Source organism: Haliotis cracherodii, unplaced genomic scaffold, assembly GCF_022045235.1.
Source record: "Haliotis cracherodii isolate W230 unplaced genomic scaffold, xgHalCrac1.p SCAF_10, whole genome shotgun sequence".
Lineage (NCBI taxonomy): Eukaryota > Metazoa > Mollusca > Gastropoda > Lepetellida > Haliotidae > Haliotis > Haliotis cracherodii.
Window position 1 is genome coordinate 40,480,435 of NW_027266265.1, and position 25,395 is coordinate 40,505,829.

Consider the following 25,395-nt stretch of genomic DNA (forward strand, 5'->3'; position numbering starts at 1 on the left):
GCGGTCGGGTAGCCTAGTGGTTAAAGCGTTTGCTCGTCACGCTGAAGACCAGGTTTGATTCCCGACATGGGTACAATGTGTGAAGCCCATTTCTGGTGTCCCCCGCCATGATATTGCTAAAATCGGCGTAAAACCATACTCACTCACTCACTCATGGGGCACTTAGGTTAGAATCCTGGATAATCCCTTTGAACTTGGCATCAAAAATGAACACTAAGACTCAAATATTTCATAATTTGTTATATACATTGTTAAATACAGTAAGGGACAAATGTAAGATTTAAAAAAAAATTTGACCACCTCCATTGTCTAATGGTAGAGCGACCGCCTGGAGAGCGGAAGGTGTGGGGTTTGATCCCCGGTTGCGTCAAACCCAAAGAAGAAGGTACTTGTTGTTACCCTGTCTGGCGCTTGGCGTTAAGGGGCAAAAACAAGGACTGGTTGGCTCGGAGTCAGTATACTGTGTCTGAGTGGGGTATTCATGTGAAACTGCCGCATGGTACCTCAGTGTGCTAGCACTATAAATCGGCATTAGTCTGGACTAGTACAAGCAGCCACACACACATGTACGTGCATGCATGTTGCTATATAAGTGCAATAATCTTGGACGTGACGTTTAAGCCCATTTCACCTCACCTCACCTTAAAATAAACTTAAAATTATATTTTCCAAAAACAATGAGTATTAAATAATTATCACCAATGCATTTTTTGAAGCCTAAACTAAAAATAGCGGTCGTAAAAATTATCCCCAATGTAGAATGTTATTTCAATGTTGAAGTTAGTGGACATCTGAACATGCCATGGCCTCAATAATGGAGGTGGGTTGGTTGGTTGGTTGTTTAACGCCGCACTCAGCAATATTCCAGCTATATGACGGCGGTCTGTGAATAATCGAGTCTGGACCAGACAATCCAGTGATTGATATCATGAGCATCGATCCACACAATTGGAATCAATGACATGTATCAACCAAGTCAGCGAGCCTGACCACCCGATTCCGTTAGTCGCCTTTTACGACAAGCATAGTCGCCCTTTACAGCAAGCATGGGTTGCTGAAGACCTATTCTACCCAAATCTTCATGGGTCTCAATAACGGAGGAATAGCAAGCAGTTCTTGATAGAAATGGTCACCTTGACTTTGCAGATGAGGATGGGGATTTTCCATAGAGATGTATAGATAGTCCATATGTAGCAGTTCTCCTTGACATGTTAAAACATCTTGGAAAATTTAGATAACATCCTTTACCTTTATCAATCATTGAACTTTGAGGTGTTGAAAATACTCATTAGTGTCGACTAAAAATTGTGATGTAATCACATGATTAAAGTTGGGATGATTGGGATGTTTAGTTGCTGCATCTGATCATGTCCCTCACCTTTGTTGTGAGTGAGTGAGTGAGTGAGTGAGTGAGTGAGTGAGTGAGTGAGTGAATGAGTGAGTGTTGTTTTACGCCGCACTCAGCAATATTCCAGCGACGGCGATCTGTAAATAATCCAGTCTTGACCAGACAATCCAGTGTTTGACATCATGAGCATCAATCCACGCAATTGGGACCGATGACATACATCAACCAAGTCAGCGAGCCTGACCACCCGATCCCATTAGTCGCCTTTTACAAGCATAGTCGCCTTTTACGGCAAGCATGGGTTGCTGAAGACCTATTCTGAGTGAGTGAGTGAGCGAGTTTGGATTCCATGGTCCACAAGGTCTGCTTACCTGGTTGAAGAGTGTGCATAGTAACTTTGCATGACCAGCGTACTATGTATCCATTCTACTAGGATAAATACCCTGAGCACACATTGCTTGTTCGTCGTCACCATCTAAAGTACTGTTGGAAATGCAAGACAAATGCTATAACAACAACCATAGGAGGATGGATACAGCTTTTTTGAAAAGGGGGGGGGGGGGGGGGGTGCACAATTAAGATCTATTTATTGTCTTTGGTGGTAATTTATACAGAAATAAAGATTTTTTTCGAAAAAAAAAGGGGGGCTGCGCACCCCCCCTCTGTATCCGCCTAGGACAACAACAACAACAACAACAACAACACCGATAATAATAATAATGTTATCTTCATAAAACATCTAATCCACCGAAAATAAGTCAATTGCGGTCAATTGTAGATATGCATCTCAGAAAATAACAAATTGACGCTGCGTTTGTTTTGTCAACACTGCTCCCATGATGCATGTTGCATTACACTTGCATAGCCATAGCCATGGTACATGACATGGAGTCTTTACTAGGAAATGTACACGTTCTTTACACTTGAGAAAGATAGTGGAAACCATTTATTAGTTTAAATAGCGTGTATTACAGGGGCCTTCATACCAATAAGTCTTCGGTATGATACGTAAAACAAAGAAAGTAGGAATTGTCTCACAAAAAAACGTGACGTAAAAGGATATTAGACAGCTTTGATACAGGGGTCATAAGGCATACAGCGTACAAGCTTTAGGAGCAGAAAGTACCCCCGGGTTGTAGTCGAATTCGGGAAGAAATAAAAGACACAATTAATGTGTCCTGGATTACGTTAACTAATGTCCTCCATGAGAAGAGATTTTGATTCACTGCACGTGGCGATGACCGAGCAGTTTTGAGGAAAAGATATTCCCATCCTGTCTATGAGGTCACTTTACCTTTGCACCAGTCATGACTTTCCCAGTCAGGGCTTCCTGGGTCCACCTGCACAAAGCAATCTTAGGGCTAAGACTATCATAAGCCTATGTTAAAGTATGGGAGTTACGATCATCTTAGCGCTAAAATCGCTTTGTGCTAGTGGGCTAAGGTCATTCCACTGACTACATGGTTCTACCATCAGATGGACGAAAAGCATCCATAGTACCATCAGCTGAAGGTCTTCATGTCTTTGGTTTGCACACCGGAACATGTGATCTGGGGCTTATTGAAGGATGTGAGCTAGGTTTCGAGGCAATTGTCCTAAGGAAATCATGGTGATGTGTTCATAAACTGGTTGAAACATCAGCTACTGACCAATCTTCATTGTCAAGGATAATATAAGGGTAACTCTATTTTTCAGGGCATTATCAATTGTAGAAGCCCAGGGTCTTCCATTAACTTTTGAAAGGACCGAGGGCTTCTGCAAATGATAATGCCCGGAAAAATAGTGGTACCATTATTGTAGCTAAAACAGATAGAATTTGTTATCATATAATGGGTAGGTTTCTCGGCAGGATAAAGCCAACAGATAAAAACGATATCCGTTGGGGTCATATGCAGATAGAGATGCAAATATCAAAGGTCAAGTAGGGACTACTTTCAGTGTTTATAAACAAACATGGGAGTCGCACTTGTCATTCGGCGATCGAGTCAGAATTAACCATCGTGAATCTGGATAAACTACAGGGATAATTGATACAATTATTAAAAAAACAGTCTTATTTCCTGAAAGTCAGTGTCGAACTGCGACGTAACTAAGGAATTTTATAAGTTCGAAACAATTGTGCGAGGGCACTAGGCCTAGCCGAGCGGGATCAGAAGCCATATCTGTGCTTGTAGACCTCTGCGGCTTGAAACCTTTTCCACAAATAAAAATAGTTGGGTTTAGGCGAAATATGTATGAATTGTTACCTTGTTTCGTTTTGGCGCTGTGTATACATCTGACTATACTTCTTAATGTTAGGACAGAACAGGCCGACTGTGAACAATCACTGGCCGTGATGTCTCATAGACTAGGGTTAGAGTAGCTTCCCTTTGACAAAGGGCAGTTACTCTAGCGGACAGACCGATGGATTGTCGCGAAAGGCAAGTTAAAACAATTGTTGTTTTGGGTATATGTTGCTTCGCCACTGTATAAGAAACAGATTTCAGTTTGAACTATATTGGCTACTGTCACTGTCCGACTGACACATCACCTACCCTGTGACGTAATAAATATTAATGCGCGCATTCCAGGAAAACTCGCAATGTTTAGGTAATGTTTGTGAGTGAGGGGAAGCGATTTTCAAGCACAGAATTGAAGAATGACATTATATGATAAAGAGGTTATCACGCTTGTGTGTTTAGGGATGGTAAATATCCTGTATTAGGAATAAACACTATGTATTTAGCTCGCCAAGGCTCGCTAAATACAATGTTTATTCCTAATGCAGGATATTTACCATCCACAAACACACTCGCGTGATAACCTCTATTTATCAAATAAAAATAAACAACATTATCGGTTTTGAAACATTTACTGCAATCAACACATAAGGAACGTCGCTGACCCACTTTTACAAATATGTCAACTTCACAGAACAAACGATATGACATCACTATTGAACATCAATATGACGTCACCTTCATACGGGTGTGATAATGGCTCGCCGTCAAGCAATATGAGACCATTATCAAGTTACAGTGAGCCGCTCAATTCTGATAACATGCGGGTTGTTTAATGATAACTCAACCCATTTCAGCTACCGGGTATAATGCCTGTTATCACAAGGTTCAGGAACCAGATACTGTTGCGCCAACCATGAGCAGCCTGGAGGCAGACATGTAGGAATCCCTGACATCTTGCAATGTCTACTTCAGACCAAGTTCAACTCCACATTCAGAATGAGACATGTCAAGGGGTTAAACAACGGAGCCATAGCTGGAGGTATGGCACAAGGCTGAAGATCACAGTCTTGAAAAATAACGACAGTACTGACAACATGATGGCGTAGATATCAGTCTTCATACCTTTTGGTGATAGTACAGATTCAGAGACGTCATCAGCTGAGTCAGATGCTGGCTTAAGAACTTTTTTGTAGAACAACACATACCGTATTCGACGTAATAAGCGCACAGGGCGCTCTCAAAATTTGAAAAAGGGGGCTCTTATTAGAATATTATTTTGGAGAAAAAAAACAGAGTTGAAAGATAAATTTCGTGCTTTATGCTGACAGCCTGATATGTTCATATACGACAGATATATTTTTCCAGAATTTAATTGCCCATAATTAAGGGTGCATATAACACACGAGTGCATATTATATGCGAATAAATAAGTCTTTTGTACATTGACCAATCAGAAGGGGTGCTAACTGGGATTGATCACTAGCCAATATATTAGCAAATATTGCCGTGGGCGCTTATTAGAGAGGGGCGATTATTACGTAGAATACCGTACTTCTTGATTAAAAAAACAAAACTTCCAATACTCATCCAGTCTCATAGCTTTTAAATATGCTTCTAATTTTTCGAAGCAAATACAATGTAGTACATATCTCAATACCGGTGAGAATGCTTGGGCTGGTGTGAGGTCATAATCTTCATAATGCTATTTTCATAGACGTATGATTCATATTTATTACATGAAGCCAGAAAAGCATTTTTCTAGCATTTCCGACAATATACTTTCACAGGTTTGCCTCGGCTACTGAATTATTGATGCTCTACACAGCTTCCCATGGCTGAAGACACCAAGAATCTCCAGCAAATTTGGACCTGGGTAAGCAGGACCCTCGTTTGGCACACTGGAAAAGTGACACTTTTTGGGTCACTTGCAATTCTTTTACTTCCCACATGATCAAGTGAGTGAGTATGGTTTTACGCCGCTTTTAGCAATATTCCAGCAATATCACGGCGGGGGACACCAGAAATAGGCTTCACATATTGTACCCATGTCGGGAATCGAACCCGGGTCTTCAGCGTGACGAGCGAACGCTTTAACCACTAGGCTACCCGACTGCCCCCACATGATCAAAGGCACAACATGTCTATATGATAATAACATAGTTCCACTTTCTTTATCTACATCAAAGAGCAACAGCTAGGGCCAAATACTTGTTCATGTTAATAATTTAGGAAAATGCTTACTTGAACACTTATGAAATTAACTCTTTTGACAAATTTCAGCTCTGATTATTCGACTAACGGGGTCGTGTGGTCAGGCTCCCTTACTTGTAATGTCATCGTATCCCAATTGCGTGGATTGGTGCTCATGATATCAATCACTGGATTATCTGGTCCAGACTTGATTATTTACAGATGGACGTCATATAGCTGGAAAATTGCTGAGTGCGGCATTAAACAACAAACAAACAAACATAGAAACAAACATACTAAGTACAAAGTCCAAAACATGGAAGTGTCAAAATGAACAAATGCTAATTCATATGACAGATAGGATAACTTTCATTATGATTGGTGGAGTTTTCCTAGTTCCTCCAATTATTCAAATCTCTTGGGACAAAATGTTTTCATCATATCTGGTCCTTTGAAGTATAAATGGTCAAAATAACTCACACATTGAAACAATATATCATCACACTCGTATCTCATTTTCACAATATTTCTCGACAAATTTAATATGAGGCTGTTGCTGCTGCTGATGATGATTGTTATGTCATGTTGTGAATGTTGGATATCACAGGTCCAAAAAATGACAGATTATAAACTTTCAAAGATCACACCAGTTGATATGTTCAATATACAACATCATCAAGTTGCGAGCTCATGTTTGAATCTCAAGATAGAACGATGTTTTATCGTGAAATAAACCACACATCGCTCTTCATTGTTCTTTGTGAATTATCACATAGTTATCTTGTATTAAACTATAACCAGTGGTGCCCTTTGATATTCCTGAGTGCACTTGTGTGTTTGAATGTATCAGCAAACCCTATTTCTGCTGGTATCAATCATCAGATGTCAATGACAGCATCCACCAAGTGTTCTCATGGGAAGTCTACAGTTCTCTTAGAAGATAGCAATGCAGTGTTATCATTCAGAGCCACACACATGTTGTAGAAGATGACACTGTTTACGCTTTTATCAGAATCAATATGTACCACTCAGACATGCTATACAAAGATATAGTGTCTAGTGAAGTCTGAGTCTGATAACTTGTTGGCTCACAGAATCCTGTGCAAGTACACCAACCGGCTTTCACGTGTGTATCAGAGTACTGCATCTGACATACCGCATGTTGCATGCTCTGACTGTCTCTTGTCCTTCACCTGTGTGTGCTGCTATATAATATCTGTCCCTGGCATCCTGTGTCTGTGTCTGGCATCCTGTGTCTGTCCATGGCATCCATTGTCTGCGTCTGGCATCCCGTGTCTGTCCCCGGCATCTCATGTCTGTGCCTGGCATCCTGTGTCTGTGTCTGGCATCTTGTGTCTGTGCCTGGCATCTTGTGTCTGTGTCTGGCATCCTGTGTCTGTGTCTGGAATCCTGTGTCTGTATCTGGCATCCTGTGTCTGGTACCTTGTGTCTGTCCATGGTATCCTGTGTCTGTCCATGGTATCCTGTGTCTGTCCCTGGCATCTTGTGTCTGTGTCTGTAATCCTGTGTCTGTGTCTGTAATCCTGTGTCTGTGTCTGTAATCCTGTGTCTGTGTCTGGCATCTTGTGTCTGTGCCTGGCATCTTGTCTGTGCCTGGCATCCTGTGTCTGTGTCTTGCATCTTGTGTCTTTGTCTGGAATCTTGTGTCTGTGTCTGGCATCTTGTGTCTGTGTCTTGAATCCTGTGTCTGTGTCTTGAATCCTGTGTCTGTCCATGGTATCCTGTGTCTGTCCCTGGCATCTTGTGTCTGTGTCTGGCATCCTGTGTCTGTGTCTGGCATCTTGTGTCTGTGTCTGGAATCCTGTGTCTGTGTCTGGCATCCTGTGTCTGTCCCTGGCATCTTGTGTCTGTGCCTGGCATCTTGTGTCTGTGCCTGGCATCTTGTGTCTGTGCCTGGTATCTGTGTCTGGCATCCTGAGTCTGTGTCTGTCCCTGGCATCTTCTGTCTGTGTCTTGCACCTTGTGTCTTTGTCTGACATACTGAGTCTGTGCCTGGCATCTTGTGTCTGTGTCTGGCATCTTGTGTCTGGCATCTTGTGTCTGTGTCTGGCGTCTTGTGTCTGTGCCTGGCATCTTGTGTCTGGCTTCCTGTTTCTGCCCCTGCCATCTTGTGTCTGTGCCTGGCATCTTGTGTCTGTGCCTGGTATCTCGTGTCTGTGTCTGTCTCTGGTATCCCATGTCTGGCACTGGCATCTTGTGTCTGTGCCTGGTACCTTGTGTCTGTCCATGGCATCTTGTGTTTTAGTCAGGCATCCTGTGTCTGTTCATGGCATCTTGTGTCTGTGTCTGGCATCCTGTGCCTGTCCCTGGCTTTGTGTGTCTGTATCTGGTACCTTGTGTCTGTACCTGGCATCTTGTGTCTGTGCCTGGCATCTTGTGTCTGTGCCTGGCATCTTGTGTCTGTGCCTGGCATCTTGTGTCTGTGTCTTGCATCTGTGTCTGGCATCCTGAGTCTGTGTCTGTCCCTGGCATCTTGTGTCTGTCCCTGGCACCCTGTGTCTGTCCATGGTATCCTGTGTCTGTCCCTGGAATCCTGTGTCTGTGCCTGGCATCCTGTGTCTGTCCCTGGCATCTTGTGTCTGTGTCTTGCATCTTGTTTCTTTGTCTGGCATCCTGAGTCTGTGTCTGGCATCATGTGTCTGTGTCTGGTATCCTGTGTCTGTCCCTGGGATCCTGTGTCTGTCCCTGGCATCATGTGTCTGTCTCTGGTATCCTGTGTCTGTCCCTGGCATCCTGAGTCTGTGTCTGGCATCTTATGTCTCTGTCTTATATCTGTGTCTTGTATCTTGTGTCTGTGCCTGGTGTATTGAGATTGTGCCTTGTATCTTATGTCTGTGTTTGGCATCCTGTGTCTGTCCCTGGCATCTTACGTCTGTGTCTGGCATCTTGTGTCAGTGTCTTGTATCTTGTCTCTGTGTCTTGTATCTTGTATATTGTGTCTGTGCCTGGTGTACTGAGATTGTGCCTTGTATCTTGAGTCTCTCCCTTGTATCTTGAGTCTCTCCCTTGTATCTTGAGTCTGTTGCTCGTATCTTGAGTCTGTCCCTTGTATCTTGAGTCTCTCCTTGTATCTTGAGTCTCTCCTTGTATCTTGAGTCTCTCCCTTGTATCTTGAGTCTCTCCTTGTATCTTGAGTCTCTCCCTTGTATCTTGAGTCTGTCCCTTGTATCTTGAGTCTCTCCCTTGTATCTTGAGTCTGTCCCTTGTATCTTGAGTCTGTTGCTCGTATCTTGAGTCTGTCCCTTGTATCTTGAGTCTCTCCTTGTATCTTGAGTCTCTCCTTGTATCTTGAGTCTCTCCTTGTATCTTGAGTCTGTCCCTTGTATCTTGAGTCTCTTCCTTGTATCTTGAGTCTCTCCTTGTATCTTGAGTCTGTTGATCGTATCTTGAGTATGTCCCTTGTATCTTGAGTCTGTCCCTTGTATCTTGAGTCTGTCCCTTGTATCTTGAGTCTGTCCCTTGTATCTTGAGTCTCTCCTTGTATCTTGAGTCTCTCCTTGTATCTTGAGTCTGTTGCTCGTATCTTGAGTCTCTCCCTTGTATCTTGAGTCTGTCCGTTGTATCTTAAGGCTCTCCCTTGTATCTTGAGTCTCTCCCTTGTATCTTGAGTCTGTTGCTCGTATCTTGAGTCTCTCCCTTGTATCTTGAGTCTCTCCCTTGCAACTTGAGTCTCTCGGTTGTATCTTGAGTCTGTCTGTTGTATCTTAAATCTCCCTTGTATCTTGAGTCTCTCCCTTGTATCTTGAGTCTCTCCCTTGTATCTTGAGTCTGTCCATTGTATCTTGAGTCTGTCCATTGTATCTTGAGTCTCTCCTTGTATCTTGAGTCTCTCCCTTGAATCTTGAGTCTCTCCATTGTATCTTGAGTCTCTCCATTGTATCTTGAGTCTCTCCTTGTATCTTGAGTCTGTCCCTTGTATCTTGAGTCTCTCCATTGTATCTTGAGTCTCTCCTTGTATCTTGAGTCTCTCCCTTGTATCTTGAGTCTCTCCATTGTATCTTGAGTCTGTCCCTTGTATCTTGAGTCTGTTGCTCGTATCTTGAGTCTGTCCCTTGTATCTTGAGTCTGTCCCTTGTATCTTGAGTCTGTCCCTTGTATCTTGAGTCTCTCCCTTGTATCTTGAGGTATCTTGAGTCTGTCCCTTGTATCTTGAGTCTGTCCCTTGTATCTTGAGTCTGTCCCTTGTATCTTGAGTCTCTCCCTTGTATCTTGAGTCTCTCCTTGTATCTTGAGTCTCTCCCTTGTATCTTGAGTCTCTCCATTGTATCTTGAGTCTGTCCCTTGTATCTTGAGTCTGTTGCTCGTATCTTGAGTCTGTCCCTTGTATCTTGAGTCTGTCCCTTGTATCTTGAGTCTCTCCCTTGTATCTTGAGTCTCTCCCTTGTATCTTGAGTCTCTCCCTTGTATCTTGAGTCTCTCCATTGTATCTTGAGTCTCTCCCTTGTATCTTGAGTCTCTCCCTTGTATCTTGAGTCTGTTGGTCATATCTTGAGTCTCCCCCTTGTATCTTGAGTCTCTCCATTGTATCTTGAGTCTCTCCCTTGTATCTGGAGTCTGTCCCTTGTATCTTGAGTCTCTCCTTGTATCTTGAGTCTGTCCCTTGTATCTTGAGTCTCTCCCTTATATCTTGAGTCTCTCCCTTGTATCTTGAGTCTGTCCCTTGTATCTTGAGTCTCTCCCTGCCATGTAGTGGTTAATGGTAACTCACAGTACCAGTGTGATCATTCTAGAGTTCAGCATTGCCACAGGTATGTCAATTATGATGCAAGACACATAACCCGAGTGCTTTTAGTCCTGTGCATTGTTTCAAATGCAAATCCCATATTTTAACACAACATGCACTTGTAACAGTCAAAGTGCTCAACTTGCTGGTACATTCACACCAGATAGGGGCAATGTTTATACGACATCATGAAGCATGTTCCATGGATTCCACAGCACTGTGTAAGGCTGTGAGGTGTATCCGGCATATAGGTAAACTGAGGGTCATTCCGTCCACGGTACATATCACAATAGCATTTTTTCATGTGTGATATGTCGGGTGATTTCAAATTGGGATGTTTATCATGTGTCTAATGTTATATACTTGTCAAATGTACAATACTTGTCCTGGCACCAAGATGACTGTGTATTTAGTGAATGAGTAAACATTATGTTGTACCAACATCTTGTTTTGTTCCATATATGAACTTCAGTTCATACCTCAATGTATCAGATTACTTCTGAATGATAAAAAAAGAATTATACAATATATCGTGATATGTGCATTGCAAAAAATTGTGGTACCCTTTTAACATCCAATACCCATCCATAGCATTGTGTGACTTCTTCCTTACTCTACTAGATTAGCCTGACTGGAACATGGTACTGGTGTCATGAGCTTTGTTACAAAGCTTCGAAGTCGATACGCCGATACGCCGACATGCAAGGCTGCAAGACTGGCTCTCTACCCTTGAATCAGTTAATCGACATACCATATTCGACGTAATAAGCGCCTAGGGCGCTCTCAAAATTAAAAATAGGGGGCTCTTATTAGAATATTATTTTGGTGAAAAAAAAAACAGTTGAAAAATCGTAAATTTCGTGCTGACAGTCTGAAATGTTTACACACGACAGATATATTTTTCCAGAATTCAATTGCCCATAATTAAGGGTGCATATAACACATGAGTACGTATTATACACCAATAAATAAGACTTGTGTATATTGATTGATCGGAAGGGGTGCAAATAACGACGTGGGCGCTTATTAGAGTGGGGCGCTTATTACGTTGAATACGGTATTAATAATTGTTTCAGTTGTTTTACAGATCTCTTATTCACAAATAAAGAAATTGACAACGCATTTTAAGAATTTGATCCAGCAATATTTTGTTGAGTACCTATTGATTCGAGCCACAAAACAAGCTACAGTTGGTGATAGTTCAGTGGTCCTAGAATCATCTGGGACTGATCGTTGTCTTTGATCCATCAGCTTCTTGAAAATGACCCCACCTTTGTGTCACTGTTGGCTTGAAGGTCCTGAACATATAACAAACACTGTGTTTGCCACGTTTGTTCCGTGTCGGCCATCTTGTCTCCCTCTGTTGTCACTTTCAGTTCTGGTCTGAATCTCACCTGAAAGGATAACAGAAAGGAATTCATGACTCTCGAAGAAATAAAAAAGTATTGAGGTCCTAGATTCCCTATGGAATATCATTCTTCATGAGTGTCAGAAATTGTTTTCTGTTGTTTAGTTCAATTTGGTCCATAATTTAATTAAATGAGTGGACTGCTTTTTTGCCACAGTGCATGCCTACACTTAGTCAGCTCACAAATTGTGAACTTTAAAACATTGCTTTCTGACACTGTGAGTGAGTGAGTGAGTGAGTTGGGTTTAATGCCACTTTTAACAGTATTCCCGTTATATCATGGCATGTCAGCTTAATGTGGGAGGAGAGTCCGAAGTGATGCAGGTCTCAGACGATTTCTACTTTGGGGAAACCCACGAGCATGAGTATGGTGTCATCTTCCCAATGCAGGGGAACTAACAGAGTATAAAAGTCAAGTTTCCACCCTTGCAGAACTAGGCTGGTATTATGGAGTTACATTTTGGCTGGACTAATGAGTCTATGCATAGTCCAAACAAAATCGCACAACAAAATCAAAATCAGTTTTGTAAACCATCATGCAGATTTCGGTTGATTGCAGGATTTACAAAGAATGTGCACTGCCACCTCATTGTCAACAGATAATTTTCAAATCTTTCATGTTTTTAATCAAGGTGCTCGCGTGATTTGATGCACCCATTTTGTTACAATATAGATCTTGATTATCGATCAGATCGTCTTGAATTGGATTCTGATTGGTCCATAGGAGAGGCATAGAAAGGACATAATATGTAAAAGCCACTGGTGGCGCTACGATCGAACCCAGAAATTCCAGCCTAGTTTGGCAAGGGTGGAAACTGGACTTTTACAGTCAGTTGACTCCCTTTGCCTCAGGAAGATGGTACGGTGCTGAAAAAACAAGAAACAATTGGGTGAAACCAAGATTTGAACCCTCAATCATAGGTTTCAGGTGTGCCCAAGGTATGAAACTCTGCACAGAGAATTGTGGCACCTGAGACTACTGGGCCACCTGTGCTCCCCTGTGAAGGGGAAGAAAGTAGTATTCTGTAGCTAATATGAATGTATGAATGTCAACAGGGAGAGACACAGTTCTCGTCTGTAATGAGAGAGCCAATTTCTTATCATTAGGAAAAGACACAGCTGTCATCATTTTGGAGAGACACAGCTCTGGTCATTAGGGAGAGACACAACTGTCATCATTTTGGAAAGACACAGCTCTGGTCAATAGGAAGAGACACAACTGTCATCATTTTGGAGAGACACATCCCTTGTCATTAGGGAGACATAGCTCTGGTCTGTAAGGAGAGACACAATTGTGTTCATTTTGGAGAGACACAGCTCTGGTCATTAGGGAGAGACACAACTGTCTTCATTTTGGAGAGACACAGCTCTGGTTATTAGGGAGAGACACAACTGTTATCACTTTGGAGAGACACAGCTCTGGTTATTGGGGAGAGACACAACTGTTATCACTTTGGAGAGACACATCCCTTGTCATTAGGGAGACATAGCTCTGGTCTGTAAGGAGAGACACAATTGTGTTCATTTTGGAGAGACACAGCTCTGGTCTTTAGAGAGAGACACAACTGTCTTCATTTTGGAGAGACACAGCTCTGGTAATTAGGGAGAGACACAGCTCTGTTCATTAGGGAGAGACACAACTGTCATGATTTTGGAGAAACACAGCTCTGGTCATTAGGGAGAGACACAACTGTCTTCATTTTGGAGAGACACAGCTCTGGTTATTAGGGAGAGACACAACTGTTATCACTTTGAAGAGACACAGCTCTGGTTATTGGGGAGAGACACAACTGTTATCACTTTGGAGAGACACAGCTCTGGTCATTAGAGAGAGACACAACTGTCTTCATTTTGGAGAGACACAGCTCTGGTCATTAGGGAGAGACACAACTGTTATCATTTTGGAGAGACACAGCTCTGGTCATTAGGGAGAGACACAACTGTCATCATTTTGGAGAGACACAGCTCTGTTCATTAGGGAGACACATCTCTGGTCTGTAAGGAGAGACACAACTGTCATCATTTTGGAGAGACACATCCCTTGCCATTAGAGAGACACAGCTTTCTTCATTAGTGAAAGATAAGTCTTATCACAAGGGAGGGACACATCTATCATCATTGGAGAGGGACACAGCTAGATTTGCATAAGTGTCTTAGAAACAGACTCACACAATTCAATGAAATCCGTCAGCCTGTATGTTTGACCTTGGTACAGCTGTCTCTCTCAGAGGGGGTGGGGAGTTGAGAATAACATTCTTATTAAATATTCCACAACCAACAAAAGGACACTGCTTCATAATGGCAGTGCTGTAAAGGAGGTATTGATGTAGGCAGATAAGTCAACTGCATAGGTATGTTATGAAAGGAGGGGTATACAGTATTGATCAGCCTGACAAATACCTCTACTTATTGACTGTGTACTGCTGCCACTGGTCAACAGCTGGGGGGAGATTGCATAACGCTAACATGGCAGCTGTTGCTAAAAAGGTGCAAACACATCACTGTATTATTGAAACACACTGTTATTCATAGAAATTTATTATAGGATGAATAATTACCACTTACTGAGTGTTGATATTAGAATCTCCCAACCTAGTCTATTGAGTCTGCTATCTCATCCCTATCACTGTGGCAACTGAGTCTCCCCCCCTGTAATGGTGGCTGTTGAGTCTCCTATCTGTCACGGTGGCTGTTGAGTCTCCTAGCTGTCATGTTGGCTATTGAGTCTCCTATCTGTCATGGTCGCTGTTGAGTCTCCTATGTGTCATGGTGGCTGTTAAGTCTCTGCCCTGTCATGGTGGCTATTGAGTCTCCCCCCTGTCATGGTGGCTGTTGAGTCTCCTATCTGTCATGGTGGCTGTTGAGTCTCCTATGTGTCATGGTGGCTATTGAGTCTCCTATGTGTCATGGTGGCTATTGAGTCTCCTATGTGTCATGGTTGCTATTGAGTCTCCTATCTGTCATGGTGGCTATTGAGACTCCTATCTGTCATGGTGCTATTGGGTCTCCCCCATGTCATGGTTGCTATTGAGTCTCCTATCTGTCATGGTGGCTATTGAGTCTCCTATCTGCCATCATGGCTATTGAGTCTCCTATCTGTCACGGTGGCTATTGAGTCTCCTATCTGTCATGGTGGCTATTGACTCTCCCCCCTGTCATGGTGGCTATTGAGTCTCCCCCCCTGTCATGGTGGCTATTGGGTCTCCTATCTGTCATGGTGGCTATTGAGTCTCCTATCTGTCATGGTGGCTATTGACTCTCCCCCCTGTCATGGTGGCTATTGAGTCTCACTTCCAAATCAATCATGGTGGCTATAGGATCACACACAGCTGCTATCTCATCATGTACAAACAAGTGAATGAGCAATAAAAATGAACAAGGTCGACATCTGTTTTCTTTCACAGGTTATTGTGGTTAATGTAAGTTGTTCATGAATAAATCCACATGCCTACAGCATTCAACATTTCTAGTACATGTATATATAATCGACTGAGACTTTCCATATGATCTGAACAAATCTAATCAAAAGGGAATGCTTCTTCTCTATTTTGAGTAAGTGAGTGAGAGAATATGAAAGAATCATACTTTTCAGCGTTAGAAACTTACAGTTTTCATCCACTAGTCCTTATAATGATAACATATAGCAAATCCCTTAATAATGGCAATTTTCTTCTAGTCCTTATGATACCTTTACCATTGGGCAGTTTGTCAAGGACTCTAGGACTAGAGCCAATTTCTAACCCTGCTTTTCAGAAAATTACTTTCACCTCAAATCACAAAATTAATGCATTCAAAAGAGAAGGCAAGTACTGATGCCTTGTATGAAATATGTAAAAAAGTTACTACATGTACCAATCTTTTGTGATGTATGTTATTGTTTTTCTCCCATGTTTAGTGAGCCTGACATGACATTAAACTCCAATACATGTCCAGAAAAACATGCCTTACTATATTAATGTGAGCAAGGGACATTCACATTAATTTTGAACTCTTTAATTTCATAATTTACAGTACATAATACAAGTCATCAGTTTGGTACATCATAGAATAAAAGAGTCCCCTATTCAAAGTTCAGTGGTATATAAATACATATTTTTAGGAACATATTCATTGCGAACTGGTAGATCAAGATTAAGTTGACAATATCTCAACTTTATTAACTCGCTCTAAATTTTCAGACCAGTCCTAGGTAATGGAGACTGTCAAGGATGTGTGTGAAGAATGCACTGGCCATCTGTTGTTAGGAGCTCAGGCCATGAATCAATACATTGTGAGAAACTGCCCCTCACTAATGCCCTGTGTCTACACACTCTTACAACACTGACAGACTGAAACTTCATTACAGATCTGTTCTGCTCATGAGGATTGGTGGCCCAGTTGTCTCAGTGGACCAATAGCTGTGCAGAGTTGGATACCTCAGTCACACCAGAATCTGATGAACATGAGTTTGAATCCATATTAGGCCTCATTATGTCATTGGTTTGTCAGTACCATATCTGTACTCGTGGATTTAACCAGAGTGCAAAATACCTACCATACTTTCTTGAGTATAGTGCGCACCCATGTATAATGCGCACACCCCTCTAGCGGATTCAATATTTTGGAGAAATTTTTTTTCGAATACCAAGCGCAGAAAAAAACTACACCGTACCCCTTCAACGAAGTCCAATAAACGAGCGGGTGATGAGAAACTTGGTCAGTAAAAATTTGAAATTTGAGATAAAAAATCATCTGACATGTTGATTTATCGTTTAAATTGTATTTTTTGTTCTGCTAGGCATTGTTTTATATCCAGGGATTAAGATTACCATGTGTATTTTCTCGTAAACTAAGTCAGACACAGCAATCAGCTGTACACACGTTTTCTTGGAATCTACCGGTGATTCGGTCAAGACACCACCCAATGATATAACTTTACACGATTTTAATGCAAGGATCGGCAGAAATTGTATCTGAAACTATTTTTTTATCAGGAATAATATATTCCAATATCTTGTAGATGCAATTTAGATGCAGCTTTTACTAAACATATTTAAAATAAAAATAACCCTAAGTGAAGCAGTTGATTGCTATTGCCGGGTATTATTTTTTACATGGAACCAGTCTGACCAGTCACCGCCAAGGCTCCCATGCACGTGATCGCGAGAATTACGTGTTGACCTAGAATCGTCCAACAAAAACAAATATGACTTTTAACGAGTCACAGTATGGCATTTATGATATATGTATCCATTCTCTGTCAACTAAAGTTTGTTTCAAGGCGTCAATAGCAGTAATATGACCGTGGTTGCTGTTAATAACGGTGAGTTGTGTGATCTTCCGATCGCTTCACACACGATTTCGCCGAAATTCATTCAAACAATATTAAAAGGAATTTTGAATAAAATTAATAAAATAAGTTACAAACATAAGTCCAGATATACAAAGAACACTTTTTATAGCCAGGAAGGGCAGTTCCTGAACTCGAGCAAACACAAAATGAACAATGATTGTAGTAGCTCCATTGTTATACATCATTTCGCATATTTCAACTATTAGAAATATCCACAAAAGAAGCCACATCAGTTGCTTGTTGTAAACATAAAAGCATCCCAGTTACAAAAGGCATAAATCCAATTCGGTCCCTGCATATTACGGTCTGTTATTTTTGCATCATCTGCAACCACCAAGGCTGAATGTCTACCAATGATGTCCCAAAAAACTAACACAATAAATACAGGTTAATTGCAATCACGCACTGCTTCACAGAGACAGATGTTACACAGACACATGGAACATATGACAGAATCCCAAGGATGTGGTTTGACACATCTGTTTGTGTGTGTTTGTTGTTCAAAGCGTCACTCTGCAATATTCCAGCTACTTGAAGGAAATCCCGCAAGGTTGACCTTATAACCAGAGAATGAGTCAAGTGGTGCACACTCATCCCCACTTCTGGCAACCATTTTTTTTTTCCAAAAAGGCAACCTGTGTCAGTCTTCTATCATGTGTTTGGACATGTGTTTGGACATGTGATGACGATCAGTAATACTGGATTTTCCTGTCCATTTGGTGATCATGTGACAACACCCTAAGAGTGAGTGAGTGAGTGAGTGAGTATGGTTTTATGCCGCTTTTAGCAATATTCCAGCAATATCACAGTGGGGGGCAACATAAATGGGCATCACACATTGTACCCATGTCGGGAATCGAACCTGGGTCTTCGGCGTGACGAGCGAACGCTTTAACCACTAGGCTACCCAACCGCCCCTAACACCCTAAGAGTCAAAATGGCTAAACACATAGTCGTGTGATCTTTACTCTTAAAAAAAATTGGGGATACTTGGAAATAAATTAAAATTCCCAAAATTGTAAGAGATATTAGTTTCTTGTAATAGTTGAATGGTAATAATGAATGCATTGTGAACACATTACAACCAGTAATGAACCAGTATGTATTATTGTCACAGTGGTTTCCATGACCAGAGCTAGTGATGTCCTAGGCCTGCATTATCTAGGGGAGGTAAAAATGTTTTTGTGATGAAAAAAGGAATAACCATGATAATCTTGTTGTAAAAAGCCAGGGAAAAAACCCTCAGTGTCTACCTACGAGACAGTAACTAGTCCATCAGACATCTACAAGTCAACACCTACCTATCTCAACACAGAAACACATCTGTGTCGACACCCACCAATCTCAGCACATAAACACATTTGTGTCGACACCTACCTATCTCAGCACAGAAACAAATCTGTGTCGACATCTACCTATCTCAGCACAGAAACACATCTGTGTCGACATTACCTATTTCAGCACAGAAACACATCTTTGTCGACACCTACCTATCTCAGCACAGAAACACATGTGTGTCGACACCTACCTATCTCAACATAGAAACACATCTGCGTCGACACCTACCTATCTCAACACAGAAACACATCTGTGTCGACACCTACCTATCTCAACACATAAACATATCTGTGTCGACATCTACCTATCTCAGCACAGAAACATATCTGTGTCGACATTACCTATCTCAGCACAGAAACACATCTTTGTCGACACCTACCTATCTCAGCACAGAAACACATGTGTGTCGACACCTACCTATCTCAACATAGAAACACATCTGCGTCGACACCTACCTATCTCAACACAGAAACACATCTGTGTCGACACCTACCTATCTCAGCACAGAAACATATCTGTGTCGACATCTACCTATCTCAGCACAGAAACATATCTGTGTCGACATTACCTATCTCAGCACAGAAACACGTCTGTGTCGACACCTACCTATCTCAGCACAGAAACATATCTGTGTCGACATTACCTATCTCATCACAGAAACACGTCTGTGTCGACACCTACCTATCTCAGCACAAAAACATACCTGTTTGACATCTACCTATCTCAACACTAACTTCATTTGTTTCTTTGTTAGTTTGGTTTAAGCATATTTTATTCACAATGTAAGAGATTGGGTCCAAGTTGTCAATCTTAAAACACTCTCTGAGAAACAAATCTGCGTTGACACTCACCTATCTTCCTGATCTTCAGTCTGTGTTGTGACACCCATAGTCCTGCTTGCGAGGAGTTTCACACTTATTTCCCACAATGCCCGGCCTAGTTTGTCATCGCATGAGGCGGGGGAGGGCATACACCTGCAGCAGTTGTTGAAGTACATCCCTCCCAGCCCCTCCAGGTCCAGGGACACGCCACAGTATACGGTAGTTGAGGCTCCTTGTTGCTGTACACAAAACAGAGATTGTGACAATCTCAGTCATATCATGGCATGGCAGTAGATTGCGGGAAGTAATTTTTGTTTGTTCTTTAAAGCCACACTCAGCAATATTCTAGCTGGCGGTCTGTGGTCTGGTGGTAAAAAATCGAATCTAAATCAGAAAATGCAGTGATTGACATAATGAGCAACGATCTACGCAATTGGGATATGATGGCATGCATCAACCATGTTTGTTTTTTGTTTTGTTTGTTGTTTAACACCGCACTCAGCAATATTCCAGCTATATGATGGCTGTCTGTAAATAATCGAGTCTGGACCAGACAATACAGTGAGTCACATCATGAGCATCAACCAAGTCAGGGAGTCTGACCACTCGTTCCCTTCAGTTGCCTCCTATGACAAGCACAGGTTGCTGGAGGCCAATTATAACTTGCATGGGTATGGTGCTGACCATGGATCATAATCAGGAAGATTGCCAAGGACAAGGGACACAACTCTGCATGACCTACTACTGCACCCACCTGGGTCATCTGTGACGATGGTTGTGATGAATAAACTGCTAAGTCAGGTAAGCCAGTACTTCCAGTGGGTCCAAGAAAACTACCGGACAAAATTCCGGCAAATTTGGTTTTATATTGAGATCTGTTTTCCATCCCCTCGCCCATTGGACCTTGAAACATGTCACAAATGCCCAAGTTGGACAACATTGGCATAATAGTATTATGATAATACGATTATATTGTGTTAGGCCTATGAGATGTGTCGATGAAGCACAGATCGGTACAACAACCCATTTAAAGCAAAACGACAAATGTTGACACTCCCGTCTGATTGACATTAATTTCTACAACAGAAATCCCTGTTATAGCACTTTCATTATATAATTGTGGCTAGTTTTGATGATAAATGATTGATATTACATCTATCAGCATCTTCAGTAACTCACTGGCCCAACATGACCTCCATGAGCCTTTCTCGGGATTGCGACCCCCAATGGCCCAAGACTATGTACGTCATCCACGTCAGAGGGTATTCCTGGAGATTTCTCCTTTACAAGTCAGTGAGGTGGGAATGAACAGGCAGTGCCAATCATCCTCCTGGGCCACACTGGCTCTATGTAGGCTCTGAGGGTACAGACGGGATATAGCAGCAGCTCATCCTGGGCCTCACTGGCTCTATGTAGGTTCTGAGGGTACAGACGAGATATAGCAGCAGCTCCTCCTGGTCCTCGCTGCCTCAATGTAGGCTCTGAGGGTACAGATGGGACATAGCAGAAGCTCATCCTGGTCCTTGCTGCTTCTATGTAGACTCTGAGGATAAGGACGGGACATAGCAGCAGCTCCTCCTGGTCCTCGCTGCTTCTGTGTTGGTTCTGAGGGTAAGGACATGACATAGCAGCAGGTCCTCCTGATCCTCGTTGCTTCTGTGTAGGCTCTGAGGGTACAGACAGGACATAGCAGCAGCTCCTCCTGGTCCTCGCTGCTTCTATGTAGGCTCTGAGGGTACAGATGGGACATAGCAGAAGCTCCTCCTGGTCCTTGCTGCTTCTATGTAGGCTCTGAGGGTACAGACGGGACATAGCAGAAGCTCAATGTAATAGAGGGGTGGGATGGTAAAATATCTTGTTGGTCAGGTTGTTTGTTTTTGGCTATAAAATCCCAGCACAGGAGTGTTGTTCCCACTGGACTTGAGTGGCATCCAGAGGATGGAGCTCACTAACACTGGCTGCTGTAGCTAGAGCTAGTAGGAAGATGGTCTTCTGAGTCAAGTTCATAGGGGCATTGTCCGGGTGAGTGAGAGCGACATTCAAATCTCATGCGGGAGGAAAAAACTTCAGCTAGCTTGGTGTTTCTTTGTTCTCAGGTGGTACAAGTAAACCACCACAAATTGCAACATTGCATCTGTGGGGGTGAATGCCATGTTATTGACAAAAAATCTCAAAGCATGCTCATTCATCATCATACAGTCGCCTGCTGGATGGTCTGTCAACTCGAGTAACCTTATGGCAATATTAAAAAGGGTCGATGCAGTCCAAGGTTGATTTACCAAAGACACCTTGAAGCGAGGATTTCAAGAGGAGGCAGATAGGTTGCTCTGTCTCCCGAAGAGGGTCAGTGAGGCTGTGGTGTGGAGAACGCGGTTCCTCATGTAACCAAGTTGGCTGAGCTGACTGTAACTATTGTTTTGCATCAGATGGTCGTTCTCTGAGGCGAGTGTCCATGACTGCAAGGGATGATGCCAACAAGAAAAAATTGGGAAGAGTCCTTTTCAATTCAGTGTCCAGGATCCGCGAGTCAGAAATCTTGAAAGAGCTCACTCTGGTAGAGCCTGTCATTTGTGACAAGTCCTTGTCAAGGGAGGGGGCCTTGTCTGCATAGTTTGGGCCATGTTCTGGTTGCCTCTCAGAATGCTTTCGAGGTGTTATGGGATTCCAAGTTGATAAAGTCCCTATCCAAGTTATCCAAAGCCTTCTGAAATAAAAGGATCTGGTGGCAGAGTAATGAAATCTAAACTTGAGGAGTGGTCAGACATTCTGCAAAAAGACTGTTGTCATTTCCTCTTCGCGACAACTCTGATATAGGTGAGGAAGTCGCACTTGGAAGGAAGAGCACTCTGGACATCTTGGGATGGGAAGGTACTGTGTTTAACGATGATTTTCTTGCTGCTACATAAACTGCACTTGGCAGCAAACCTCCGTAACATGGGAGTAATATGTAACCCCATAAACGACATAAAAGCCTGCTCAAGTCTAGCTATTTGTACTGTGATGTGATGTCACAATGATAAATTTACGAGTATGTGAAACATATTTTGTACATCAAATAAGTTTGATTACATGATAACATATAGGGTAAATGCAGCAAAAGTGAAAAACATTCATATTAAACATAAATTACGCTGTCGATAATCACACTGTCAACCATCTGCGACATAACCAACCCACCAACAGATTAAAAATGGCGGCCAACACGAACAACGACCCGAGGTGGAAGCATGGATGTTTTTACTTCCAAGCTGAGCTAAAAAGGATGGATAAAACAACAACTAAGCTCAGAGCAGTATTAAATTCAACCAGCAAAGGATAGAATCTTCAAAAAAACCAGCAAGGATATCTTCTCTCACATCCTTAGTTAGTGAAGAAGGGGATAATGACATATGGGGAATAAAACGTCACGAGGGTCATGGAGGTCATGTTGGGCAAAAGAGTTACTCAAGTTACTAGATCGTCATTTCCAGTTAGGACTTCGGTAGAAAGAGCATTGTAGGGTAAGTTAAAAAATTATGTTCTTGATTCAGTATTTAAATCTAACATACCTCGCGGTTCTTAGAGACCCGGCACTTATTGTGTTGTTCGCTGGTTCGTACCTGGCACTTATTGTGTTGTATGCTGCTATAATTAAATTTATGTTGTGTTCATTGTAATTCCTGCATCATGATTAGCTGCATTGGTCATGTGTTATTGCATTCATTTCCCAAAGAATGTAAAAAATTAGGCCACGCCCACCGAAGCGGATTACTTTTATTACTATGGAAAATTGGGAAATCCCAATATTACATATTACATATTAATTCCCTTTTTGCTCATGTGTATCGTCATGCACAGGACATTTAATGAAATTCATGCACATTCATTGTCCAAACTACTCTTTGAAACCGAGGCCAAGAAGGAATGGAACAGTGAACGTTTAGGCTTGCTCGCCTGTTTTTCAACAAATTTCATGTCTTTCGGGTTTCATTTCTAACCAATAACCGCCATTTTCCAACTGTGTCTTCCTGTTCCCAGGAAACTAATGGTTGAATCTGGCGGTAACTGAACATATTTGTTCCAGCTCGTTACGGTCTGACTGTTCAGTGCTGTTGCAGGTCTTTGTTTTGGTCCTACTCTCCGTTGATAGGCTAATGATTTTGTGGGTATGTCAAGTTATGTTCATAAATTAAACAATCACCGGATTCATGTACGCCACAGTATGTATTCCTACACCTGGAAGGTTTATCAATCTCATCATTTTTTTCTATTAATATATATACAACTGTTTTTGGTTAAACTATTGTAGATAATTGTCGAATTTAAGTATCAGGATTGACTGTGGCTTGTTTTCAGTTCAATGAGGTATGAATCGAAAAACCGAGGTGCAAACTTTTGTAAGAATCAACTACGCGGATTCATACTGTTTGCACATCAGTTTTTCGATTCATACCTCAATGAACCAAAGTCAATCCTTAATTGTACCTGGCGCTTATTGTGTTGTACGATACTTTGTACCCAGCGCTTATTGGAAGCCAGTGCCTATTAGAGACTGGGCACATTTTAGAAGATATACAGGATGCTGTATTTCTACCTGACACAGGCTATGGCAGCCCTTTGAATCTGAATTAACACGAGAATGAAAATATTGTTAGGCACTGTAGGGCTACAATGAAAGCGTTGCATACAAACATGAATGTGACCCACCATAGACTTGGTGAACGGCCTGACAAGCGTGAAGAGGAGTCTGTAGAACCACCAGTGTCTGGCCAGGCTGGAGGACATCATGTTGCCAGGGTGGAGCGAGTTACACGTTACACCCCGCACAGACAGCCGGGCATTCAGCTCATTGGAGAACAGAACATTGCACAGCTTGGACAGATTGTAGGCCTTGAGGTCTTGGTAGTGGGTGCTCGGAGGAGACAGCTTGCTCTCGCTCAGATTGTTTACATCCAGGTCTGTGAACCTAAAGGAATCCTGAACATTTAATATTCATGGGGCAACCTTATAAAAATCAGATCTGTTTCTCTGATATGATACTCTCTGTGTGACGATCTGAGGACATGTCTAGAGGAGGTCACGTCAGCTGCTCTTTCTGAAGAATCAATCACTGTTGGGACTTCAAAATTTGTGGTATGAGTGAGCGAAGCAGTAAAATGAACACATCTGATTTCTGTATAGTGAAAACACGCACAAACGACTTTTCCCAAATAATATTCGCAGTTCTTTTTGACGATGCACACATTCCTTTTGACTTGTATATGGTAGAGTAAAGATAAGCTTCAGTCAAATTCAGTGTACGCATGATCACATGTTTGATTCATGGATCTTATTGCCAGGGCTGCGGCAAAACAATTCCCAATCAGACATTTTGTTCCCATTTCTTGAGACCTACAACAGGTAGCCGGGGAGGGTTGGGTAATAGGGGGTACTACCCTGGTATTAAATTTGGACTTGTCCAAGATCCCTAAATGGTATTTGTTGATTAAAAGATAAAAGAAATAAACAGCTTGTCTTTCCTTCATTACCTAATAATGACCTTCCTGAAAATGCCTAGCAACGTGAAGAAACATTTCAGCTCATTATTCTCCAGTGTTTACATCGTCTTGGCTTTCCAGGAATCAGAGTTATCTCCCATTCATCACAGCATTGACGAAGGCTGCATAAGATACACGCATGAACTCTTGATACAAAATATACTATACTTTTTTTTTTTTAAATATACATATACAATGCTCTATTTTAAAGAATTACTGCAGGGATATATCACATATAATTAAAAGGAAAAACTGATAAATGTCTATGTCAGTTCAAGGTAACACCAATACATAATTAGATTGAACATTGGACCTGGTGCTATAGACATGTTGCATATTATCAGTTTGTAGATGACTATTATTTTACTGAGAATTGTTTTAGAAATATATGGCTGAGTATAATATCTCTGTCTACTGTAGAATGTTTTCAGTGTTCGTATGGGCAGCCTAAACAAAGCTGTACCAATACCAGATGA

The 25,395-nt window shown here is 41.9% G+C and overlaps 3 protein-coding genes across 3 annotated transcripts in view; all 3 read right to left on the reverse strand.

Moving 5' to 3' along the window:
- Window positions 1–6,949: 6,949 nt before the first annotated feature.
- On the reverse strand, window positions 6,950–8,014 carry LOC139453816 (putative per-hexamer repeat protein 5). The gene has a single exon (XM_071235275.1). The coding sequence runs from the start codon at window positions 8,012–8,014 to the stop codon at window positions 6,950–6,952; it is 1,065 nt and encodes a 354-aa protein (XP_071091376.1).
- A 633-nt stretch (window positions 8,015–8,647) lies between these two features.
- On the reverse strand, window positions 8,648–11,205 carry LOC139453817 (trichohyalin-like). The gene is made up of 2 exons (XM_071235276.1): window positions 11,171–11,205; window positions 8,648–10,460 (listed from the first exon to the last, which is right to left on the reverse strand). The coding sequence occupies exons 1-2, from the start codon at window positions 11,203–11,205 to the stop codon at window positions 8,648–8,650; spliced, it is 1,848 nt and encodes a 615-aa protein (XP_071091377.1).
- LOC139450555 (WW domain-containing oxidoreductase-like) overlaps window positions 11,198–25,395 on the reverse strand; it is a 31,676-nt gene continuing 17,478 nt past the window's right edge. Inside the window, exons 7-9 of the mRNA XM_071232313.1 lie at window positions 24,090–24,348; window positions 19,434–19,642; window positions 11,198–11,898 (exon numbers count right to left, since the gene is read on the reverse strand). Of these exons, the coding sequence (XP_071088414.1) occupies window positions 11,895–11,898; window positions 19,434–19,642; window positions 24,090–24,348 (472 nt within the window). The 3' untranslated portion in view covers window positions 11,198–11,894. The remainder of the gene's footprint in view (window positions 11,899–19,433; window positions 19,643–24,089; window positions 24,349–25,395) is intronic.

Coding starts and splice junctions, on each gene's coding strand:
- LOC139453817 (XM_071235276.1), bottom strand. CDS start 11,205: ATGTCGGCGTATCGGCGTATCGACTTCGAAGCTTT. Junction 10,461..11,170: donor CGTATCGACTTCGAAGCTTT/GTAACAAAGCTC, acceptor ACTACATGGCAG/GGAGAGACTCAAGATACAAG.
- LOC139453816 (XM_071235275.1), bottom strand. CDS start 8,014: ATGCCATGGACAGACACAAGGTACCAGGCACAGACACAAGATGCCAGT.